Source organism: Dendrobium catenatum, unplaced genomic scaffold (genome assembly GCF_001605985.2).
Source record: "Dendrobium catenatum unplaced genomic scaffold, ASM160598v2 fragScaff_scaffold_665, whole genome shotgun sequence".
Taxonomy (NCBI): Eukaryota; Viridiplantae; Streptophyta; class Magnoliopsida; order Asparagales; family Orchidaceae; genus Dendrobium; species Dendrobium catenatum.
Genome location: NW_021319127.1, coordinates 4,613,938 through 4,636,492, shown reverse-complemented (window position 1 = coordinate 4,636,492; position 22,555 = coordinate 4,613,938). Strand labels below are relative to the sequence as shown.

The 22,555-nt window shown below is 34.8% G+C and overlaps 2 protein-coding genes across 6 annotated transcripts in view; both read right to left on the bottom strand.

Moving 5' to 3' along the window:
* Window positions 1-1,642, bottom strand: part of LOC110092794 — a 33,497-nt gene extending 31,855 nt beyond the window's left edge. For all 5 annotated transcript variants that reach the window (XR_003701073.1, XM_028695688.1, XM_028695687.1 and 2 more), the window contains exons 1-2: window positions 1,259-1,642; window positions 1,043-1,157 (exon numbers count right to left, since the gene is read on the bottom strand). Coding sequence is in view for 4 of the 5 variants with exons in the window: in XM_028695688.1 (XP_028551521.1) it covers window positions 1,043-1,157; window positions 1,259-1,306 (163 nt within the window). In the remaining variant the exon portion in view is untranslated. The remainder of the gene's footprint in view (window positions 1-1,042; window positions 1,158-1,258) is intronic.
* A 2,556-nt stretch (window positions 1,643-4,198) lies between these two features.
* On the bottom strand, window positions 4,199-18,240 carry LOC110092809 (dihydroceramide fatty acyl 2-hydroxylase FAH1). Its single transcript, XM_020817483.2, has 7 exons — window positions 18,116-18,240; window positions 12,066-12,135; window positions 11,082-11,174; window positions 10,808-11,004; window positions 10,485-10,590; window positions 4,644-4,805; window positions 4,199-4,558 (listed from the first exon to the last, which is right to left on the bottom strand). Exons 2-7 carry the CDS (start codon window positions 12,114-12,116, stop codon window positions 4,436-4,438), a joined length of 732 nt encoding a protein of 243 aa, XP_020673142.1. The 5' UTR covers window positions 12,117-12,135; window positions 18,116-18,240; the 3' UTR covers window positions 4,199-4,435.
* Window positions 18,241-22,555: the final 4,315 nt, after the last annotated feature.

Here is a 22,555-nt window from a genome sequence, read left to right as displayed (position 1 = left end):
ATTAACCTATGTTAAGAAAGGTAGGGTTGTACCCAAAAAGACTTGGTTAGAAAATATTAGAAATGACATTTTTTTATCAGATCTAAATGAGAATTTGACTCTTAACCAGACACAATAGAGAAAAAAGATTCATGTAGCCAGCCCCACGTAGTGGGATAAAGGCTTATGTTGATGTTCTTGTTGTTGTTGTTGTAATAAAAGGATAATCTATTTAAATCTTTAAAATCAGATATTCTAATTATTGTGCATATGCTAAAAATACTCTTGCATCAAAGCCCTGACAGCAACATATTTTGTTCTAAACAAATGATGGTTTATACTATTGAGTGCCAAACATGATGAAGATTTTGCATGTAGCTTTGAAATGCAAGAGAACCTTTAATGTTTGAATCATAAAATTCACAAGTTAACACCTTTTCAAATAACAGACAATCATCATAATCATCAAAAGCCATATCCCAACTATTTTGGGCATGTGAATGTCCCATCGCATGAATGATTTTAACAGTTATCTTGATTCTAAATCATTTCATGCCCAAAGCAAAGTCAAAACAATAATAATGCAGTTGGTTGGATGCCTATCCATTTATCCGTGAGTGAAACGTCATAGCAATAGTAGCACTACATGCATCTTAAATAGCCCCATGCCTCCATGAAGTGATACCTCAAGAAAATTCTAAAAGCCATATCACTTAATTCTTTGATAGTGGTAATCTGCAATATTTGAACCAAAAAACAGATTTAATTCTTAACTTGATTTATGCTAACATTTTGCTCAAAAAACAAAATCTCACTAGTTTTACGATACAGTGCAGCAATAGTTGTTACTTGAAAACCCTAACCAGAGCAACATAACAGGATTTCATTAAAAAGCATCTAACTGCCGAATAACGAAGTCTTGCTCTATATTGTGTAGCCTACATTTAATACTTTCTAGAATATGCAACGTCCTAACCTTGAAAATTGAGTATGGGGTTTATACAAAGCACATCTTGATAAAGGAAGGAGCGTTCCAAGAAATAAATTTGTAACATTTCCGAACCTTTTTTAAGAGAAGCAATCTCGACGCTTTGCTTCTCTATTTGTCCCTCCAGGATCTTCACGCTTTGTCGGAGAGCATCCCTGCTCTTTTCCAGCTTCTGGCTCCTTTTTATCCACTGAATCCAACTCACACGAAGAATATTGCAGTCAGGTTAAAGAAAATGGTCCAAAAAAAGGTAGAAGTGAGAAACATTGAAGCCGGATAAAACAATCTCACCAGGGCGCAGCAAGGATTAGGGGAACTAGGTTGTACATTCTCCGCCATGGTCCCTATACCGTAGGAAAGGCAGAACAAATTCACGAGTAGTTAGGGTTTTGTAAGAACTAGATTAAAGATATCAGAGACTTTTGATGCGAGTTGGACTTCCATGTGCATAAGGATTTAGGGCGATGCCGGGGGGCCGTCTTCTATGCCGTGGATGCGATCTGCTCAGGCGTGGCGGCGCCGGAATCGGCCGACCTTCATGGTTTTCCGTGGGTTTGCAAGCTTAAAACCTCAAACCCCTCTTACTTAATCCAGTAATTAATAGGTAGGTTAACTGTGAACAGGTTGCGTCTCTCCAAAAGTACCATTTCATTCCATCAAATAAATTTTAAGGGTAACAAAGGTGACGTAGCTCATTTTATATTTAGGTTGGCAGCTTTGATTATTAATGAAGTGTTCTTAGATTCTAAGCTTTTCATTTAAAGTTCGAATATGTGTAATATGCGTGAATTTATTTTTATTTTTAATTCATTCAAAAATTAAAAAAATATAGACGGATATATATATATATATATAGGCTTATTAAAATAATAAAAAAAGTATATATGACTTGTGAAATAATTTAAATTATTTAATATATAGTTTATTATATTATTTTAAAAATACATTTTAAATATATTTTAATTGAAACGAGTAGCTCGACAAGCTTAAGGCTGGAGCTTAGTTGGGCTAGAATTTGTATAATATATGAGCTCGACTATAGGCTCGAGCTAGAACTCGTGGCTCAATAAACTCGACTCATGAACACATTAACGAGTCGAATTCGAGCCGGCTCATGAGGCGGCTCGGCTTACTTACACCCTTAATTTGGCGAGAATAATTATCTTATAAAAAAAAATTATTATAAAAAATAAAATGAAAAAAAAAGAATTTACATGAGAGCATTCTAAATAAAATTTAAATAAGATATTTTTTATAAATTTAAATTTATTTAGAAATAAATATAATAAAATCATCATATTTAATAGTTTTCCACACTTCATGTACTTTAAAGCCCATATAACTAATATGCCAATAAAAGTGCTAAGGTCATGATTCTCACAATCTTCATAAAAAGTTTAGCAAAATATCTCATCCATCTTTGTTGAATATCCTCACTAAAAATCCTAACTACTTCTTTCTCTTTATTTAACTAACTTAAAAATATATCTTTCACAATCTTTAATATATAATATATTATATAAATCATTAAAAGCTAAAATATTTGCAATATCATTTTTTGTGTGATAATAATAATTATTACTTTTTTATAATTGGACAATGATTTCAAAAGCTTGTAAATCAAAATGATAATTTAATTTATCTTACCTAATTAATTATAAGATTTGTTTTTTAATAATGCTAATAATACCATTAAATTTTGTCACAAATTTAATATTATTTTTAATATTTATAAGAAAACCTCAGCATTATAATATAAGAGAAATTTGAATTTTTATCCGCATAATACACCTAATTGGACTATTATCATTGTTGCATCAAATCTCTTGAATAATCTTTTTGGATTAAAATACACTAAATGATGGAGATGAGCTAATATGAACTTTGCCTAGGGGTGTAAGTGGAACAATTATTACGTCCTCCGACCGGACGTAGAGGAACATCCGGTCGGAGGTAAAATTCCCGTCAAAAAACGAGTTGTATCGAGCAAATACCGAGCAATACCAAACAATAACGAAGAATACCATCATTTGAATACCCAATACCGAGTTATACCGGGCTTTACCGAGCAAGAACTCAAGCTCGAGCTCATTAATGATTAAATGAGCAAGACTTGATAAGGCAAATACTCGACTCAACTCGACTCGTTTACACCCCTAACTTTACCACCCACCCTATTTCTATGCATCTCATATATCTATTTACAAAGAACTTTAGTTAATAGCTATTGTTAATTCTGATACTTTTAGTGCTCATTTAATGCTATTGTAGGTGAATTTTTCTGTTGTGAGAATTTTATTATATTAATTTTTATTAATGAAAAAAGCTGCTAAGAATCAGAGCTAAATTTTCTTTAAAATCTAGCTTGACTTGTTTATCTTATATGTACATAAGAGTTATGTTGTAATTCTTTGCAATTATATGTTTATGAATTTTTTGAGTTGATTTCCTCATAACACCAAAATAACTATGCTAAGCCCAAAAAAAAATCAGTATTATCAAAATCATTAGTATCTTAATAACAAATCCAATTATGCTTACATAATGGTTGAACAAGAATTCGGGTGCTTCCAAATCGAATTAAATTCAGATCCAACAAACCACTCAACATCAAGTAAATGGGTCAGATTTGGGTTGACCCTGAACTGATCGAATTGATAAGCCTACTTAGATTAGTGCCATATGACCACATGATAGAGCATGCCACCAACCCACATGCACACAATAATGATTGTGTCAAAAGCATGAGAAAAAAATAAAATAAAATGGAAAGAAAGAACTAAACAATGCATCATTTTTTAATAAAGTTTAATTACTAGATCCTTCAACCGTGAAATTATTCTATGCGGATACAGACGTCGTCCGGAGGCAAATCAGAACGTGCCACATCACCCATTTGCTCTGTACTGCTGTGTAACGGATTACGTAGCGCATTATGATTCTCCTTCGGACAGTTCGGAGTCTTCACATAATAAGTTTTCCCTTCAACAAAGTATTGATTCACCAGCTTAGTACTATCATTCTCTCTTCCAGAGAATGCATCAAGTTGTCATCATAGAACCAATAAACTTAGCTTCGCTCTGAACATTTTTTTTTTTGATGCTTTCAAAAAAAAAAAGATTGTCCTATAAAACTGCTTTAAAAAATAGTAAGAAAATTATCCTAAACGAAACCTTAGCAGCCATTTGATCCAACCTTCTGTGTATTGATACACTTTAATAAATCTGGATCCATAAATAATCTTTTTATTATATCAAACCAAAGAAATCTGTCTAAGACATCAGAATATCAAGCAGTGGGGCAGCAATTTGCAAGAGTAATATGAAAAACAGAAGAGGAGGAGAGAGTTAATAGACTCTAAAAAAACATCAGAGGCAGCCAAGTGCTACAAAAGATACAATTCATGGAGTTCACAGGCATCCCAACCTTAATTAATTACAGCAAATTTTCAGGGCAAACTAAAGAGAATCAATTCTTCTTCTGAGAAGCTTTCAATGCAGGTGGCGAAGTCCCAAATATGACATCCCACAGTGAAGAAGTGATTCCAAATCCCAGTGTTTGAACTCTGAAGTGATGGTTCATATGATAACGCTGGAACAAAACAATAAACTTTAATGTTTGTTTCATGACAGAATACTGATAAAGAAATTCAGGTTGAGATTCTCATATTTCTCACCTTGAGATATTTTGCTCGGTTACTGGATGGATTGCCATGGTGCAGGTAGTAATGAATGCAATCATACATTACATAGCCAAGCATGCCACCCCCAAAGAAGGCGGGTGCCGCGGCGGCGGGTACCGCCGTGGTGGTTGTTAAGAGTTTGGCCAGACCAAAGAACTACATGAAGAAGCATGTTGCACAATCAGTATCAGACTTTGTTGGGACGGCTTTCTTTCTGCTTCTTAAATCAGCTTTTTAGTAGAAAAAAATTAAATTTTGTACTTAAAAAAATTGCTTTAAAAAGCAGTAAGAAAGTTATCCTAAATGAAATCTCAATAGCGTAAGGGAGGTGGAAGAGTGATAGAGATGGTGTTGAAGACATTCATGTGTTGATAGAAAGAGAAATAGAGGTGTAAGAGAGCAACAAATATGCCTACTAATTCTCTTTATATCACCTAATGCAGCACAAGAAAATGATCTCCATGATTCTGGTAAGTTAGATTATTTTTAAAGTTTATTTGTTTTGTTTAATTAGAATTTTTAGGAGCAATTAAGATTTGAATTCAATTTAGTTTGATCTTATGTTGTACCGTTATTTTTATAAGTAGGGGCTAAAGGGTTGCTATCTAGATTATGGAAACATGAATTGAAGTTAGAAAATATTCCAACATTTTCTCTTTTCTCTCTCCTCTCTCTGTTTGGAGGTATTCTCAACCTTCGATCTAAAAACCTGTAGTCCTTCTCATGGGACATTTTCATTCCCCAAATATAGCTTTCTCTCATACACATCTCTGCTACTCTAATAACCACAATATCAATACCTCCATCTCCTTCCGATTGCAGCCGAGTGCAAGATAGCCCAAGAACCTCCTCCTCGACACACTTGAGGAATCAAGAATCTCATTGCTTTATCCTCCAACTTTTTATTCTCCATCAATTTTGTAGTAGAGCTGAAATTTCTAATGATAATTGCATTAAAAATTTGCTAGACAAATCCATCACGAAACATCAGTCATTCCGCACCACCAGGCTATCTATAAAACTAAGAAAAATTGATATATATATATATACACGATGAAACAAGAATTCCAAGAAGATATATCACAAACAAAAAAAATTGCCCATGTTGTTACAAAATTCTCCTAAATAACTTTGGAATCATTGTTCTGAATTGATTAATCGTGTTTTAACAAGCTTATAAACTTTTTGTGCACGTCATGGGGTATAGATTAAGTTTTAATGAGTTATATGATGCCTAATTAAAAGTTTCACACATTATTTATTATATTAAATTGTACTAACGCAAGTTTTGCTCTGATGTTTGGTTAAAAATATGACCAAGAACACTAGATAAAGTAGTTAAGGAATCAATAAATCATCATGCATATGAATCTTATGATGATACTACTAATTCATATTTATATGATATCTGTCAATATCAACATCAAAATTGGTCAGCTACATGAATTCATTTTCTCCATTGTGCCCTATTAAGAATCAAATTCTCATTTAAATATAATAAAATAAAAATTAAAAATTAAAAAATTATATATATATATATATATAAGTCATTTATTATATATATATATATATATATATATATATAAAGTCATTTATAATACATTTTAATCAAGTCTCTTTATGTCTACCTCTACCTTTCTTCACATAATTCGAATCTAATACATCTACCCTCCTAACTGGGTCATCAGAAGGTCGACACTTTATATGACCAAACCATCTAAGGCGACTCTAATATTTTCTGCCACATGAGGCACTCCAACCTTTTCATGAATATACTAATTTCGCATTTTGTCTCTAAGTGTAAAGTCACTCATCCACTTCAGCATCTTAATCTCTGCAACATTTAATTTTATGCTTCTCTTTTAATGGATAACATTCTGCACCATAAAGAATTACAGGTCTCACCACCATTTTATAGATTTTTACATTAAATTTGAGGGGCATTTTTCTATCACACAATAGGTCTGATGCATTCCTCCACTTCAACCATCCAACTTGAATTCTCTTCATATGAAAACCTTTAAATTCTAAGATTGACCTCCATAATTTGAGTTTTTCTTCTACTTCCTCTTTAATATTATCAACAAGAAGAATATCATCAGCAAAAATCATACACCAAAGTACGTCCACTTACAAATGTATAGGAAGAACATCCATGACAAAAACAAAAAGATACCAGCTTAAAGTTGATTCTTGATGTAATCATTTAAATGATAGTTGTAATGAGCATTATTATAATGAGCTCATGAATAATATGAATGTCATCAATATAGATATTATAATGGTTATTCATATGGTTATTCATAAAGGCATCATATCATGATGATAAATCAATTACATATCTATTTTTCAAACTCCAAAAGTTCAAAAACTTGTATTAATTTCTAGAGTATAAGCATTTTTGTCATATCCACCAATTTTGCAAATGAACTTGATGATGATCATTCAACAAGTTAATCAACGAATTCAAATATTCTTCTTGATATATGTAAGATGATCAAATGCTCAAAATTTGTTGCTTGTTCCCTCACGAAATGCAAAACTTGATTTCATATTAGTATTTTTGCAACAACCACAGGACTAGGATCATTTACAAAGTTTTACAAAAGATATATGATGCCTGATTTGTTGTATTAAGCTCGTTTTAAATGTTAACAAATGCATCGTGTATTTTGACTTACAGCTCTAACTAATATGTGATATATCAAGAGCTAAAAAATGTCGGGTAATGCCCTAGGTTTTCTCATATGTTTTTGAATGGTATTGTTCTCATTGACTTGCAGGCTATTTGCTAAAATTAACAGTTGGCATGCTAAAGCGTTTGGGATCAAGTAATTTAGTTTCCTTTGAGACCAACATATTCATTTGATCAAGTAAAGATAGGTTTAGCCTTATATTGACAAGAGATGAATAAATAGTGCTTAATCTCATGCTGAATCAGACAGGGAGAAAGTAAGTTCACAAGTTGCTAAATTACAAACATCAACATTAGCATAGCACAAGCATTGGAATTGAAATGGAGAAATATTTAAGGGGCCATTTGTATCATTTTTTATTTATTTATTTATGTTTTAACATAAAATAAAACATCTTTTAGTATATTAAAAATATGTTACTTTTATTTTCACCGAATATCAAATTAATTGATTAATGAAGTGATGGTGATGGTCTACAATGTAACAATAATTGTGGTCAGCGGGATTGTAGTTGACGAGGTTATGACAAGAATAATGGTCAATTGCAGTGTTGGCAATAGCTGACATGATGACATTGTGATAGTTGTTTTTAAAAATATTGTTTTGACTGGTTTTAAAAACAATTTGATTTATATTTAAAATAAAAAATAAAAGAATTGAAGAACGCACCAAACAAATATGTTCTTTATTAAAAAAAAAAAAGTCCCATGCACACCCTAAGGGTGTCATTCCTTTGCTTAATTTTTTAGGCATTTCATGTAAACACGTTAGGTTTGCAAAGCTAATCTTTTTACTTAAAAAAAACAAATAAAAACATATTTTAAAGTTTCATAGATAGATCTCATTTAATATGGATTTGATGTGATCATCGATCTGAAATTGTATAATACTTTGAAGTTAATGCCACATATTCACGTACATGATACAACAATTAGATTAAAACAGATAGAAGAATTGAGAAAGAAAAAGAGAGAGAGGGAGAGAGAGATAGAATCAAAGTGAGAAAGAGGTAAAGAGTGAGAAGGTGAGGGAGAAAGAGAAAAAAAAAAGTGAGAAGTTAGAGAGATATAGAAAGAAAGTGGGAGAGTGGTGAAGGAGAGAAGAAGAGAAGAGGGAATAAGAAGGGGAGAGGGAGGTGGTCGACAGCTCCTTGGCAATAGAATTTTTCTTAAATCCACACACCTCACAAGCTTCTCTTCTCCTTCTCTTGCCAGTGGTCTGAACGATACCTTCCTGCGAGCTCCCATGCATTACTTCCTCGCTTCCACACATCGTAGGTCCCATCGATGCTATCACCCACAAGCTCCAGCACGCAACTTCCTCACTTCTTTGCCGTAAATGGTTTTGAGAATTTGGTTGGGACAGGAATTAAGGAAAGAGAGAATGAGTGTCGCTCAATTTGAGAGGGCAAGGACAAAGCATGGATACACGAAATTGTGAAGAATGGGAGAGGTATGTGAGAGGACAAGCTACAAGTAATGCTTGGATTGACAAAGCATTTTTTTATTTTTTTTTTGAACAAAATTTATAAAAAGATATATTTAAATTAACTAGCACAATTTCTCGTTACAATTATGTATCATCGCCTAGCACTAGTTTTTTTTTTTATTATTGTGCGGCAAATTATATAACATGCGTGTTCGTCCAAGCTGTTCCTGATACTTAAGATGTGCCGGAGTGATCTATTTTCAAAAATAAGCAGTGAAGAATTCAATTTTGGTTTAGGCATTTTAAAGATATTTTGTGCAACATTGTATTTGTCACTCGTTGTTTTCACCATATTAGATCGGATCAGCTTTAAAACAATTGTTGAGGCTGATAATATTGCAAAATCATTCCTAATTTGGCGTATGTATGCAATTAGTATATACATTCCTCGTTCAATATTATCATTCTAAAACAACAAACTATTTATGTTTTAATCTTTATTTTTTGTCTAGCAGATGTTTTTTATATGTACATTTTCATCATTAGCACTATTGTCTTTGCATAGCTCCCTATTTGCGTCTAGCATACCCTGCCATAAGTTGCCTATCATCACACTAAACTGATGATTGACTCTGCTTGTGCATTTATATTAATAAAAAATGCACGTGACTTGTTCTGAATTTGAAAAAAGTTTCACACAATTAATTCACTCAACTTCCAACTTCTTGGTTCTGCACTACGACAAACAAAAAGATAGCAACATAATCCAAAGCCTCTAAGATCTACTTATTTAGTACAAGAGATCTTCATCAACTAGTTCCACCAGCTCCACCAGGGAAATAGATATTACAAGAAATGGCTTCTACATAACTTTTAAGGAGAAGAGTTATTTGGCCCCAAAAGAATTGATGCAACACAAAAAAATTTATCTTCAAATGATTATAGTAATTTTGCTTATGTTAGAATTCTTTCGGTTTCATTTTTTTAATTGTTAAGATTATATTTATTTCAATTAGATGAAACAATCAGTAGAGTTATCTAGATTTGAATTTGATTGAAACAAATTAATTCAAATATATCTAGTAATCCTATTTCTATAAATAAAGGTTTAAGGGTTGTCAACTAAATTATGGAATCATGAATTAAAGTTAAAAAAAAATCCAAGATTCCCTCTTTACTCTCTCTCTCTCTCCTCTCTCTCTCTCTCTCTCTCTCTCTCTCTCTCTCTCTCTCTCTCTCTCTCTCTTATACCAGCGGTATTCTCTACTCTCAATCTCTCTCTAACCATAATCCTTATTACTAGAGTTTTCTCCAGCACAACTTCCTCTTATTCCCACCTTTTCTCCTCTAATAACCACAGCTCCGGTGTCTCCATCTCCTGATAGAAAAAAACTCCAAGACAGCCAGAGTGCTTCCTTTAGACTCAATGAACCAACAATTTCATTGATTTCTCCTTCTCTAATTATTTTACTTACAATGGGTTGTGTAACAATTTTCAAATATCTTTCGCCCAAGCCCCAGCTTGAAAACTTTGCGTAAGGCCCCAACCATGCAGCAGTAAAACTCTGTAGCCCTCAAGTCATCTGGAGGCCAACACAATCAATCATTTCTCTATCCGCACAGAACCGCAATTTTCTCAATATGAATGCTTATAATGCACACATAAACTCGTCAGATATTGAAATGACAGAAGAAACTAGAACAGACTTACTGGAAAGCAAAGAACAGCTGCTGCAGCTGGGGGAAAAACTAGACGGAGACCATCCATGGGGTGTTTATGATGGCATCCATGAAGAAGATAATGTGCTGTGTTTGCCCTGCAAATTTATGTTGATGATAAATCTGTTATTTGGATTTTGGCTGATAAAGGTTACTTTAAGGTTTTATTTGGGACGACTTTCTTACTACTTCATAAAGCAGCTTTCTAGTACAAAAGTTTTTGTACTAGAAAGCTGCTTTATAAAACAGTAAGAAAACAGTCCCAAAAGAAACCTAAGTTTGTGACACTAAAGCAGCCAAATAATGGCAACTAACCAGTAACTTTCTGTCTTAATGTGGAAGAGAAATCGGTGCAAACAGTATTCAATTAATGTCCATGTAAATATTCCAGCCAAAATCAGCAGAGAAACTTCAAGTAGTGATTGACCCATGCGGAGGGACATCACCACGAACCAGCATACAACTGGAAGCCAAATGGTTGGTACCGCCCACCACACAGTACGTGTCAAAAACTGTTAATTGTAATGCAAGCCAGTTAAAATCACTGTCAAGACAGAACATTGCTAACAACCAGAGGCACAACGGTTACCTCCAAGATGTTGTTTTCAAAAAACCGTGGGCCTTCTTTGCTAACAATGGGCTGGTGAACCCATTCTTGGTAAGCTTTCCCCAGATGGCCAACCTAAATAATAATGGATGTCTTCAACGTCATAAAGTATAACATGGCAAGATATGACAAAGCAGATGCTTGTGCTTTAGTGATAAGATCATGTGTAAAATATAGAAAACTTTATTATTAAAATCAAACGAAAGAATGGTAATGATAACATATAACAGTGACTGAAGAGTTTTAAATGGGGCCAAAGGGAAGCTGTTAATGCACGGATCAGATTTGTTAAATTTTGCTGCCATCTCTCAGTGAAAACTTCTCATCATCAATATTATCCAAATCCCAACTAAATAGGGTCAGTTTTATGATTCGTCATTTTCCATCCATTTTTGTTGAGGGTTAGAAAATATTAAAAATGATATTTTTTTTATTAGATTTAAATAAGAATTTGACTCTTCACAGGACAAAATGATGTAGCCGAGACCCCACGTAGGAGGATAAAAGCTTAATGTTGTTGTTATTGCTTGTTAAGTGTTACCTGTGGAGCTAAATTTATTATCATAAATTATTTCAAACAACTTCTATTAATATGACCTTAGGTCTACTACTCCTACCAATTCTTTTGTTACTAATCTTATCTGTAAGTCTAAGGTGCATCTTATACCCTTCATTGTCTATATCCAAATCATTTAAGTTTATTTCTAATTATTTATCCTCAATAAATGTGAGTCTAATCATTCTTTTGATATAATTATTACATAATTTATCCCTATTTGTTTTGCTATACATATATCTCACATTCTAATTTTTAACAAACTCAAACTTAGCTAATTATTCAATCAATTCTCCGAATCCTTTCATTTTTGTTAAGTTCCATACGAGATGTTAATTCTAGTTTAGATGAGATTTTTGTGGTAGAAGATAATGAGATAGAAATAGGAAGAAGTCTACATAATGGACTACCTGGAAAACAAGAGCTTTTCTCAAGTCCACAGTAAACTCATTTGCCACCATCGTCAGGGTATGCGCTAGACTACATAAAGCGAAGAAAAAAGAAGTTACAACATGCATGCAACTGTGACGTGCACTGAAGTACCGAACTAAATAAAGCAAATAAAAAAGTTCAAATATGCAAACAATTATAAGAGCACTAATTCTGTAAGTCGACCAGCATAATTTTTTGGATAAAAAGAAAAAGACTTTCAAATATATAAGCAATGTCCATGAAGAACCTAGACTGGCATGCATGCATGTTTAGTGTAGAACAAAACTTCCTGCCAAAAGGAGATATGGGGAGAGTTTATATGGAAAATAAAAACACGCACCCAATACATGAAGTGTTGTTAACCCTGAACCAACTTAGATGTTCGTTCAGAAAAAAACTATATCATTTCATGACGACCAGTTAACAGCATCAAGACCTTGACCAATTGCCAGATCAAAGGAATTACTATTCTATGAATGAATAAAAGATGGATAGAGAGAAGAAATAAATATATAGATGCGGTTTAACAATTTAACAACTATTTTTACTATAAACTACGCTTTTTTTATTTTATTTTTTAAAGAGAAAAGATGATGAAGAGTCGTGTTTGCTAATTGAAAATAACCAAAGTTTGAAGCAAATGACAAACAGGACATCAAAACTGAATCTTGCAAGAGCTACAATCCAACAACAAAAGAATAATTGCTTCGAGTTATTCAACATTCCCCAGCACAAATCAACCAAACGCCTTATGCTTTTGGATCTAATACATTGCAGAAATTCATTTTGAGGGCACCAAGAACCGAAATCTCTTACACCTGCATTGGGTTCTCAAAAATCCAGTTAGAATGATACAGACCACAACGCATGCACAACTCCTAAAATTGCTAAGAAACATAAGGCATCTAGACCAATAGCAAGCGGACTGAACTGAACTGAGCCCACCTTGAATTGGACTAATGATTGGTCATCCCCTACCTCACACAATATAACCTAAGCGTGCAATGGGGTCCTCTCACCTCATATGTCAAACAATCAACAATAGACTTGATGCATCTTGGAAGTAAAAACAGCAAGAGAACAAGCAAAAAACTATAGGAACTGGCATGAAGATAGGGACTGATTTTTTATTATTTCTTCAACAAAAAAAAAGATACATCATACGAGTGATCTAACATTCGAGAGGTAGATCGGCTCTCCCACAAACCATAGACGCCACTAGGAAACTCACAAGAAAGAAACTACAGTTAAAAATAATTTGCACACCTGGAAAATAATACATAGTTAGCCCTAAATAGGCTCCCCTACTTCCCTCCCAAATCAGTCACCTTTCATTAATTAATTCCCTCTCAATTTTGAACTATTTCCCTAAATAATTCCCTCTAAATTATCATAAAAACCTTTCTAATTATCTCTCCCTATATGTCTCCTTCTTACATAGTGCATTATATTTTTCTTGGACCCCACAAGGGGGGTCGAATCCTCATACCACGTAACAGAATCTTCCGTGCACCTGATTGAAATAAGCAATAGGCCTATGATCCTACATGAGCACCGTCCATAATCTGTATCCTGATGCATTTGTCTCCACCACAAATGGTCTGCTGAAGTTTGGAAGTGCTAACACTGGCATGCTAGTCATGGCCTTCTTCAACTGCTCGAAGACCTTTGTCGATGCTTCCCCCCAATTGAAATTGTCCTTCTTCAGCTGCTCTATAAGTGGCCATGCTATCGTGCCATACTCTCGCACAATCATCCGATAGCATCCGATGAGGCCTAAGAACCCTCTCAATGTCTTCAGGTTCTTAGGTAAAGGCCAGTCCAACATAGCCTCAATCTTGAACTAGTCTGCTACTACCCCTGCTCTGCTCACGACATGCCCTAGGTACTCCACTTGTGGTTATGCAAAAGAACATTTCTTCATGTTAGCATATAGTTGGTGCTCCATCAAAGTCTCTAGTACAATCCTCAGGTGACCCACATGTTCTGCCTCAATACAACTGTAAATCAAGATGTCATAAAAAAAAATATCAAGACGAACTTTTTAAGTTAGGTTTGGAAAATCCAGCTCATTAGGGGCTAAAAAGTGCTTGAGGCGTTGATAAGGTCGAAAGGTAGCACCAAAAACTCGTAGTGACCCTAATGAGTCCAGAAAGTTGTCTTGTGTACATCCCCAAGCTTCATTCTGATCTGGTGGTACTCTGACTTCAGGTCAATCTTTGAGAAAATGACCGCTCCAAACAGCTCATCCAAGAGTCCATCGATTACAGGGATAGGAAATCTGTCCAGCGCCATTTCCTTGTTCAGGGCCCTATAATCCACGTAAAATTTCCAGCTATCATCCTTCTTTTTCACTAGTAAAACTGGACTGAAAAAGGGGTTCACACTGGGCCTGATAATCCCTGCCTCCAGCATCTCCTTGATGAGTCCCTCTATCTTATCCTTCTGAATCTATGGGTACTGGTACGATCATGCATTGATAGAGGAAGCTCCCTCCCTCAAGGTAATAGCGTGCTCGTGCTCCCAGGGTGGTGGTAATCTGCTAAGCTATTAAAAAACCCCATAAAATTGCTGCAAAAGTTGATGTAAACACTCCAGAACTTTATCTGCCTCTGCATCTCGAATCCCTTCCAAACTCTACAGCTCTACCAAGTATCCCAGCCCTGCTTCATGTATCGCCTTGACCATGATTTTAAGTGAAGCCATAGTCTGCATGAACTAACATCACCTTCTTCTCTTCCACCTGAATCTCCATGATTAAGGACTTCCAGTCCACCTTGGTCTCCTTGATCTTCTGTAACCACTTCATCTCTAAGATCACATTAGTGCTCCCCAAATCCAAGGGAAGAAAATCTTCCACTATCTCTATGCACTGAAGTGCCAACACCAACCTCCTATAAATCTGATAGGAAATGCTAGTATTCACAAGCAAACCTAACCCAAATCAAGTATCAAACAAAGAAAACTGCTGTCCACAGCACGAAAACAGCCCAAACAATGGAAAATCTGAGAGAAACGTAGGAAAACAATTGTAAACACTTGTATTCCACTAGTAGATGCAAACAACAAGCAAGATACAATTTTCCTTCAATTCGAGAGGAAGGAAAAACTCTCCACTATCTCCGGCAACGCCGAGAGCCCAAAACAAACCCTAGATCTCAAAGAGAAAACTCAAATTCAAGATGAGGAACCAATTCCCCCCCCCCATCTCCTAATTATACAAATTAATCATAAAGGACAATAATGAACTTCCTAAAACAGCCCCTCATTCAAAAATCTCCCTCCCAAGTTCAATTTAAGCAAGCGTGGGGTCCACATGGGGGTTTCGCCCCTTTCCCTGTTTCCGCCTGGCATAGCATCGGACCGGTCCAATGGGGATCAGTCCACTCGTAACAAAATGCCCCTACTCTTTACCTTACTCGTTCCCATCATGACTCCAAAGCCCCCTGTATCCACTAACTTCAATCCTAACTGGTCCACGACCCGGTTGGAGATGAAGTTATGAGTAGCCCTGCTAGCCCTGCTATCCACCAAGACCACCACTGGCAGCTCCCCGATATGTCCCATCACCTTCATGGTGTGATTTGGAGTAAATTCCACCACATAATTTAGAGACACCTCCGCCACATCAAGGTATAGGTGCTCACTTCCTTCTTCTGCTTCCACCACCAGGTCCTCACTGTCAGTCTATTCCTCCTCACAAACCAAAAGGACCTGGAGTGTGTAGTTCTCGCACTGATGGCTTGGTGCATACTTCTCATCACAACGAAAGCATAGACCTCCGCCTTTATGATACACTTGAAATTGGCCCCAAGGTGCCACCCACCCGGCCCCAAGGTGACCCCCCCCCCCTCCCCACACACACACTCTCTCTCTCTTCTCCCTTGGTGCCTCTAGCTGAAATGATACTGTCTCGGTGCCAATGAAGTTGAGGTACTTCTATAAGAGCCTCCTGCAACCCCACTCTTACTACTTCTCTCCATCTGCCTCCAATCCTCTATTATATGTGCTAGCCCCATTGTCTCCTTCAACCACCTCATCCTTAGCAATCGAATGTCAACTCGTATGTTGGGCTTGAGGCTCTTCATGGAATTTTCTCTAAAATCGCCTCTGAAATTCCGCTCAACCTTTCTGACAACAACACAAATCTCTCCATGTACTCCATGACAGTCCCCTCCTGAGTTAATGCAAGGAATTGCTTTTGTAGGTCTCCTTCATGGATGGCTCGGAAATGTTCCAACAAGCAATCCATAAAATCTTCCCATGAACAGATCGGATATATGGCATCTCTCCACTGGAACCAAACGAGTGCTTTCCCCTCTAGACATAACCTTGCAACTGTAAGGTTCTCCTCCTCTCTCAACCCATTCACCGCAAAATATCTTTCCACTCGGTATACCCACCCATGGGCATCCTCTCCTTCAAACATTGGAATCTTCAGCTTCATCACCTTCACTTCCCCACCCCAACTTCTTCTTCTGCCACTGGTTCCCCCCATGTAACGAGGGTGGGAATCCCAACTTTCTTCTATAAGCCTCCTATGATCCGATTCTCATGGCTTGGTTCGTCCACCTCCTTCCCTGGTTATCCATTCCCCTTGCCCAAGTGGCCTTCCAAAGTAGTTGATCACTTCACCACCCCTGCCATAAAACTCCCTTCTTGTTGCCCCTCTATCCGGAACTCCTGATTCGTCTTTTATCAGAGCCCAAAGAGGTCGTTCTTGATGAAAGAAGCTTTTTTCTATGAACGCTCTCCCCTTAGTTGCGGTCAAGGGAATCCCGATTGATTCTAAATTAGGGCTAGCAGTTGAAACACCCCGGTGAAGTTTTGTTTGCATCTCCAAGAGCTTCCTTAACATCTCATTTACCCCTCCAAATCAATTTTTCATATGGTTGTCCATGGATAAAAACCTTCCTTACATGGTTGAGAACTTCTCCTCCACGCCAGATTTGAATTGCTCCACCTCGTCTTTCAAAGCATCCACCTACTTTGTTGCCATTATCTCCAAAAAAACCTCACTCTAATACCAATTTGATGCGTCTTGGAAGTAAAAAGAGCAAGAGAACAAGTAGAAAAATGTATGAACTTGAAGATAGGGACTGATTTTTTATTATTTCTTCAACAAGAAATAAAGATACAAGTGATCTGCTATTCGAGAGGTAGATCGACTCTCCCACAAACCCTAGACACCACTAGGAAACTCACAAGAAAGAAACTACAGTAGAAAAACAATTTGTATACCCTGAAAATAATACATAGTTAGTCTTAAATAAGCTCCCTACTTCCCTCCCAAATCAACCTCCTTTCCTTAATTAATTCTCTCTCAATTTCAAACTCTTTCACTAATAATTTCCTCCCAATTATCATAAAAATCTTCCTAATTATCTCTCCCTAGATTTCTCCTTACATAATGCATTATAGTTTTTGTGGACCCAACAAGGAGGGCCGAATCCTCCCTGCAGGTAACAGAATCTTCCCTGCACGTAACAGGCCCCTACAAGAAGCATGGTCAGCATAACGAACAAGCCTATTGACATGATCAATGCCAGTGAGGCTAGCGTTATAAATTAAAAATTTTAACTCCTTTTTCCCAATATTAAAGGATTTTTTTGTGCATTCATTGGGCAACATCGACATCATTGCCATGACCCTAAGGGGCAGAGGTCCCTTGATTGTATGGTGAGACTACGTCCATCATAATCCAAAATGCCTGAAATAAAAAACCGCAGAATCCAAGAAGCAGATAAATGTCAACCGAAAAACAGAGAATAGAAAAAAATAACCCGCAAACACAAAACTCAAGGTGAAAGCATGGCCAGATCTTCCTTCCCATCCATTAATGTTGAAATAAAACCCTGCGATGCCTCCACTTCCTCCCAACTATCTCCCCATCCAATTCCATAAGAAAAACCGCTGTAGAATCAGCAATGCCGCCATCAAAACCCCTCCAAGAGCTAACTCAGACACCTAAACAAGCAAGAAGAATGCGAAATCCTGCTCATTACATAACAGAGAAGCATTTACGAACCTCAAAGGAAGGGCGCCGCTTCGTCTGCGCCTCAATCCAAAAGCGCTCTTGTAACCCGCCGACTTCTTCTTGGAGAGGAAGAGAAGGGAGGCTGCCAGAAAGCGAGCGACAGCCCTACTATAAATGTGCTCGGATAGTTTTACATCACATCATGATATTTAAATCATTTCAAAAATATCACTATCATTCATTTATCTTATAAATAAAAATATTTTCTGATTAATATTTCTGCCAAATATTATTATTAAGTAAATATAATAATTTATGTATATAATAAGAATTATAGGCTGTAAATCCTCCAATTTTCTTTACAAAATAATGAAATATAAATATATTTTACTTATTGTAATTTATTGTATCATAAAAAAACTTAATATTTCTACCAAATGTTATTATTAAGTAAATATAATAATTTATGTATATAATAAGAATTATAGGCTGTAAATCCTCCAATTTTCTTTACAAAATAATGAAATATAAATATATTTTACTTATTGTAATTTATTGTATCATAAAAAAACTCTTACATTGTTATTAACCATCTTTTATGTATTATAATATTTACTTTAATAGAAAATAATGTATCAAATTAGTATTTAACAAAAAATTTGAATGCATGCAAATAAATTAAGAGAACCTTCTAAGAGACGAGATATTTTTTACATAAAAATTTGTGAAGTGAACAAATCATGAGTTCTATCTAATTTGAAATGATTCAACTAAATATGAGTAGTACATCACAAAATGATGTCCTCCATATCTATAGCTTGCATTAATACAAGTTATTAGACGTATACTAAATAAAATATTTGAAGTTGTGGCATTAGGACTTGGTTGTTCTCTTGATAGAATAAGAGATCAAGTGGCAGTTAAGTTGTATGTCAAATATCAGTTATTGGTAGCATCAGACGACAATCAATAAACAATGTCAAAAGTCAAGCCCTATTAGGCAATCAATTTGTTGCTTTCCATTATGATAAGTGGAGATAGTTGACCAAGAAGATGAGTATTGGACTTCAGACATCTAAGGCCAAAGGAATTAAAACTTCAAATGATTATTAACCACGAACATTAGAGATTATATGACATCAGGTGGTTAACTCAGACATTCTTGTTATTGGAGAAGAGATCGAAAAAACATGAAGACATACAACACATATCAATGGTTGGTGGATGTTGATCTTTGGGTTATCAGTTTCATTAGTATTCTTATGGGATGGGAAATCGAGCAACTAGTGATATAGTCATCAAACATCTATTTTTATTCTTTAGTATACGTCTAACTTTGTTGTACACTTAGGCGTGGGGAAAGGGTTGAGAAATGAGTCTCAAATGTTAGAAATTGATGGTTGATGTACATCAAATGCCCAAATGCCAGTCAATCTTGACCATCAAACGTTTGGAGACATCATTCTTCTTATAGAATGCTAGATCGTACGACCAAAATACATATGTCAAGTGTGGGTGAATGTTGTATGTTAGACCACGATCGTTGGTATGAGTCAGACAATAATTGATTGAGAATATGAATCATTGAAAATATATGTTCGATCATTATTTTCATAGAATGGGAGACCATGTGACTAAGAAAACATACATCAATTATCAATAGTTAAATGAACAATGAATGTTTGTGGGCATCAAGTGATTGTTTCATTTGTTCCCCTTATAGAATAAATATTTGAGCAACCAAAAAGATGGGAGTCTAACATTATTATATGATGGATGTTAAATGATGTTGGGAATCAACATTTATTGATAGGAAATATTAGAAGACTGGCGATATTGGGCGATTGAAACAATATTTCTATTTATATGATGGGAAACTAGGAAACTATGAAGACTAGTATTTATTGCTAATGAATGGTGAACATTGGATGTTGGTCTTTGGTAAGGGTAAAAACATGTTCAATGATGAACATCAAAGGATGAATGATGTCATAAAGCTAATCCCACATAACATAATAAAGGCTTGATATTGTTGTTGTTAATGATGAACATCATATGATGGGCGATGTGATGAAATTAATATGGTCGCTCTCATTATAAGATGAGAAATTGACAATTTGAAAATGAGTGTTAAACATCAAATATCAGTTAACATCATAGGATCTATCACTTCCCTTATATGAAGGTGATTGAGTTGCCAAGAAGACTTGTTATACATCAATGAATGGCGAATGTCAAATGTTCACATGCATTAGGATATAATTGACATGAAATGTTAAATATTGAGGGATGTCAAGCAGTCGATTATGTAATTCTCGTCATAGGACGATATAGCGAGAAACCAAGAAGATGAGTGCATTATGTTGATGTCTGGTGCATGTTGCATGTGTTGTGTGTGGTATCAATTATGGTCACCAATCAATGTTGAGACAAGGCAACAACAAGCATCAACATTGGTTGATGTCATATGTTGTACAATGACAATAAGAGTTTTAAAATTCTTTCCAAGTATTTTCTCCACAAAAAATTCTCCCTTAAATCTACATGAATATGAGGTATTTATATATTTCATTTCGGCATGAAGTATTTTGGTCATTTTTATCATATAAAAGAATACTTTTTCTGATGAGCTAAATAGAAACCCCTTGATTGTTATAAGCTTTTTGAGAAGGTACTAAATTTTTAAGTTTGTTTAAGACAATTTTCTTATTATTTTTTAAAGCAATTTTTTAATACAACAATTTTTTAAACTATAAATTTTTGCATTAAAATATTGATTTAAAAAGCAATAAGAAAATCATCTCAAATCAAGCCCTAAATATGTAGGTGCTTTGAGAACTAAAATTCATATTTAATGAAATAAACTTTTGATGGCATATACAATCAAATATATAATGTAAGCCTTTAAAAAATACATTTTAGCTGAGTTATTTATATTTAAATTTACATTTCTTCTTATGATTTAATGATCATTTTTAAAAAATCATTAGACATTTAAATTTATGATGATTTTGCTCACCAACTGCATATTAAATTTGAGAATATTTAACTAAAAGTCATAACTTTTCCGCTCATTTAAAATATTATTGATTACTCTCCCTAGATTCGTCGGTGGAGGCTTTAGCTTTGAAGAAGGTTAAGGTGAAAAGGATAATTGAGGGTTAGGCAGCAAATACACATACGAAGGCAAATAAAGGGCTATTTTTTGGAACTCTCAATGCCACCACTGCGACAGGATAAATTATTTGAGGTAGAGTAAGATTCGGATGATGCGTATTTATTGTTTATTTTCCTGCGTATTTTTATACATAATTTTTTCTACTTTCAAATTATTTGACATATACGTGGAAAAAATTATGTATAAAAATACACAGTAAAATAAGTAATGAATACGCAGCATCCGAATCTTACTCTACGTTCGGATTGCGCACATAATAATTTCTCTTGCGACAGAGCTGAAGGATTGAAGATTTATTTGGCATATCATTAAAAAAAAAACTTGGAACGCAAGTGGTACTTGTTAGAAAAAGATGACGATTAAAATTTAGTTTCGGATAGCTTGTTTTGCAGCTTATCAAAACAGTTTTTTTAATATAAAAATTAAAAAGCTTGTACTAAAAAACTGTTTTACGAAACAATAAAAAAGCCGTCCCAAACGAAGTCTAAGTTTTCATTCGGGACAACTTTTTTTCTGTTTCTTAAAGTAACTTTTTAGGCCAAAAATTAAAATTTTTATACTAGAAGCTGCTTCATTAAGAAAACCATCCAAACGATACCTAAAATTTCATTTGAGACACCTTTCTTTATGCTTCTTAAAATAAATTTTTATATAAAAATTTTAATTTTTAAACTCGAAACCTACTTATAAATAAAAAGTTTTGAGTTCTACTTAAATTTTTTTATCCAAAAAAGCGTGCAAACATTTAAGCTTGACTGAATTAGTTTCAAAAATCACATCAAGAATGAATGAATGCCAGCATATATTAGTCCTAAATTAGGATTTTAGGCTGACACAAAAAGGAATTTGAGCCAAAGAGCACATGAAAAGCTTGGTCACAACAAACTACAATTCAAGGATTAATTATTCTATGCGGACGTCAAAAGCCATCCAAAGACCAATCAGAATACGTCATATCACCCCTTCACTCGATATCGCTGATGTGACATATTCTAATTGACCTTCAGACATTATTCTACGTCCCGCCTCCTCACAAATTATCAAGGCATCTTTACAGGCCCTTAAAATTTAATAGCAAAATAATCAGATCTACCAAATGAGATAGATGGGCTTCTAGAATGGCCAAAATAATTCTCTTATAATCCAACAGGAATAGGTGAAATTACCATTCTAACCTTACGCTTATTATAGGAACGAATGGCTAAAAGGATTTAAAAGTAATTCCATCCATTTGGTCAGAATCTTCAGCAAAATTATCATTTTTCCTACCAAATATAAAAACAGCCAATAAATAACTTCAGAAAGAGCATCAG

What these genes read in the sequence shown, in the direction of transcription:
- LOC110092809 (XM_020817483.2), bottom strand. Translation starts at nt 12,116, where the DNA reads ATGGTGGCAAATGAGTTTACTGTGGACTTGAGAAAAGCTCTTGTTTTC. An exon ending in GAAAAGCTCTTGTTTTCCAG is followed by an intron (nt 11,175 to 12,065) that starts GTAGTCCATTAT and finishes ATTATTATTTAG; the next exon opens with GTTGGCCATCTGGGGAAAGC. An exon ending in CAGCTGTTCTTTGCTTTCCA is followed by an intron (nt 4,806 to 10,484) that starts GTAAGTCTGTTC and finishes TTCTTCATGTAG; the next exon opens with TTCTTTGGTCTGGCCAAACT.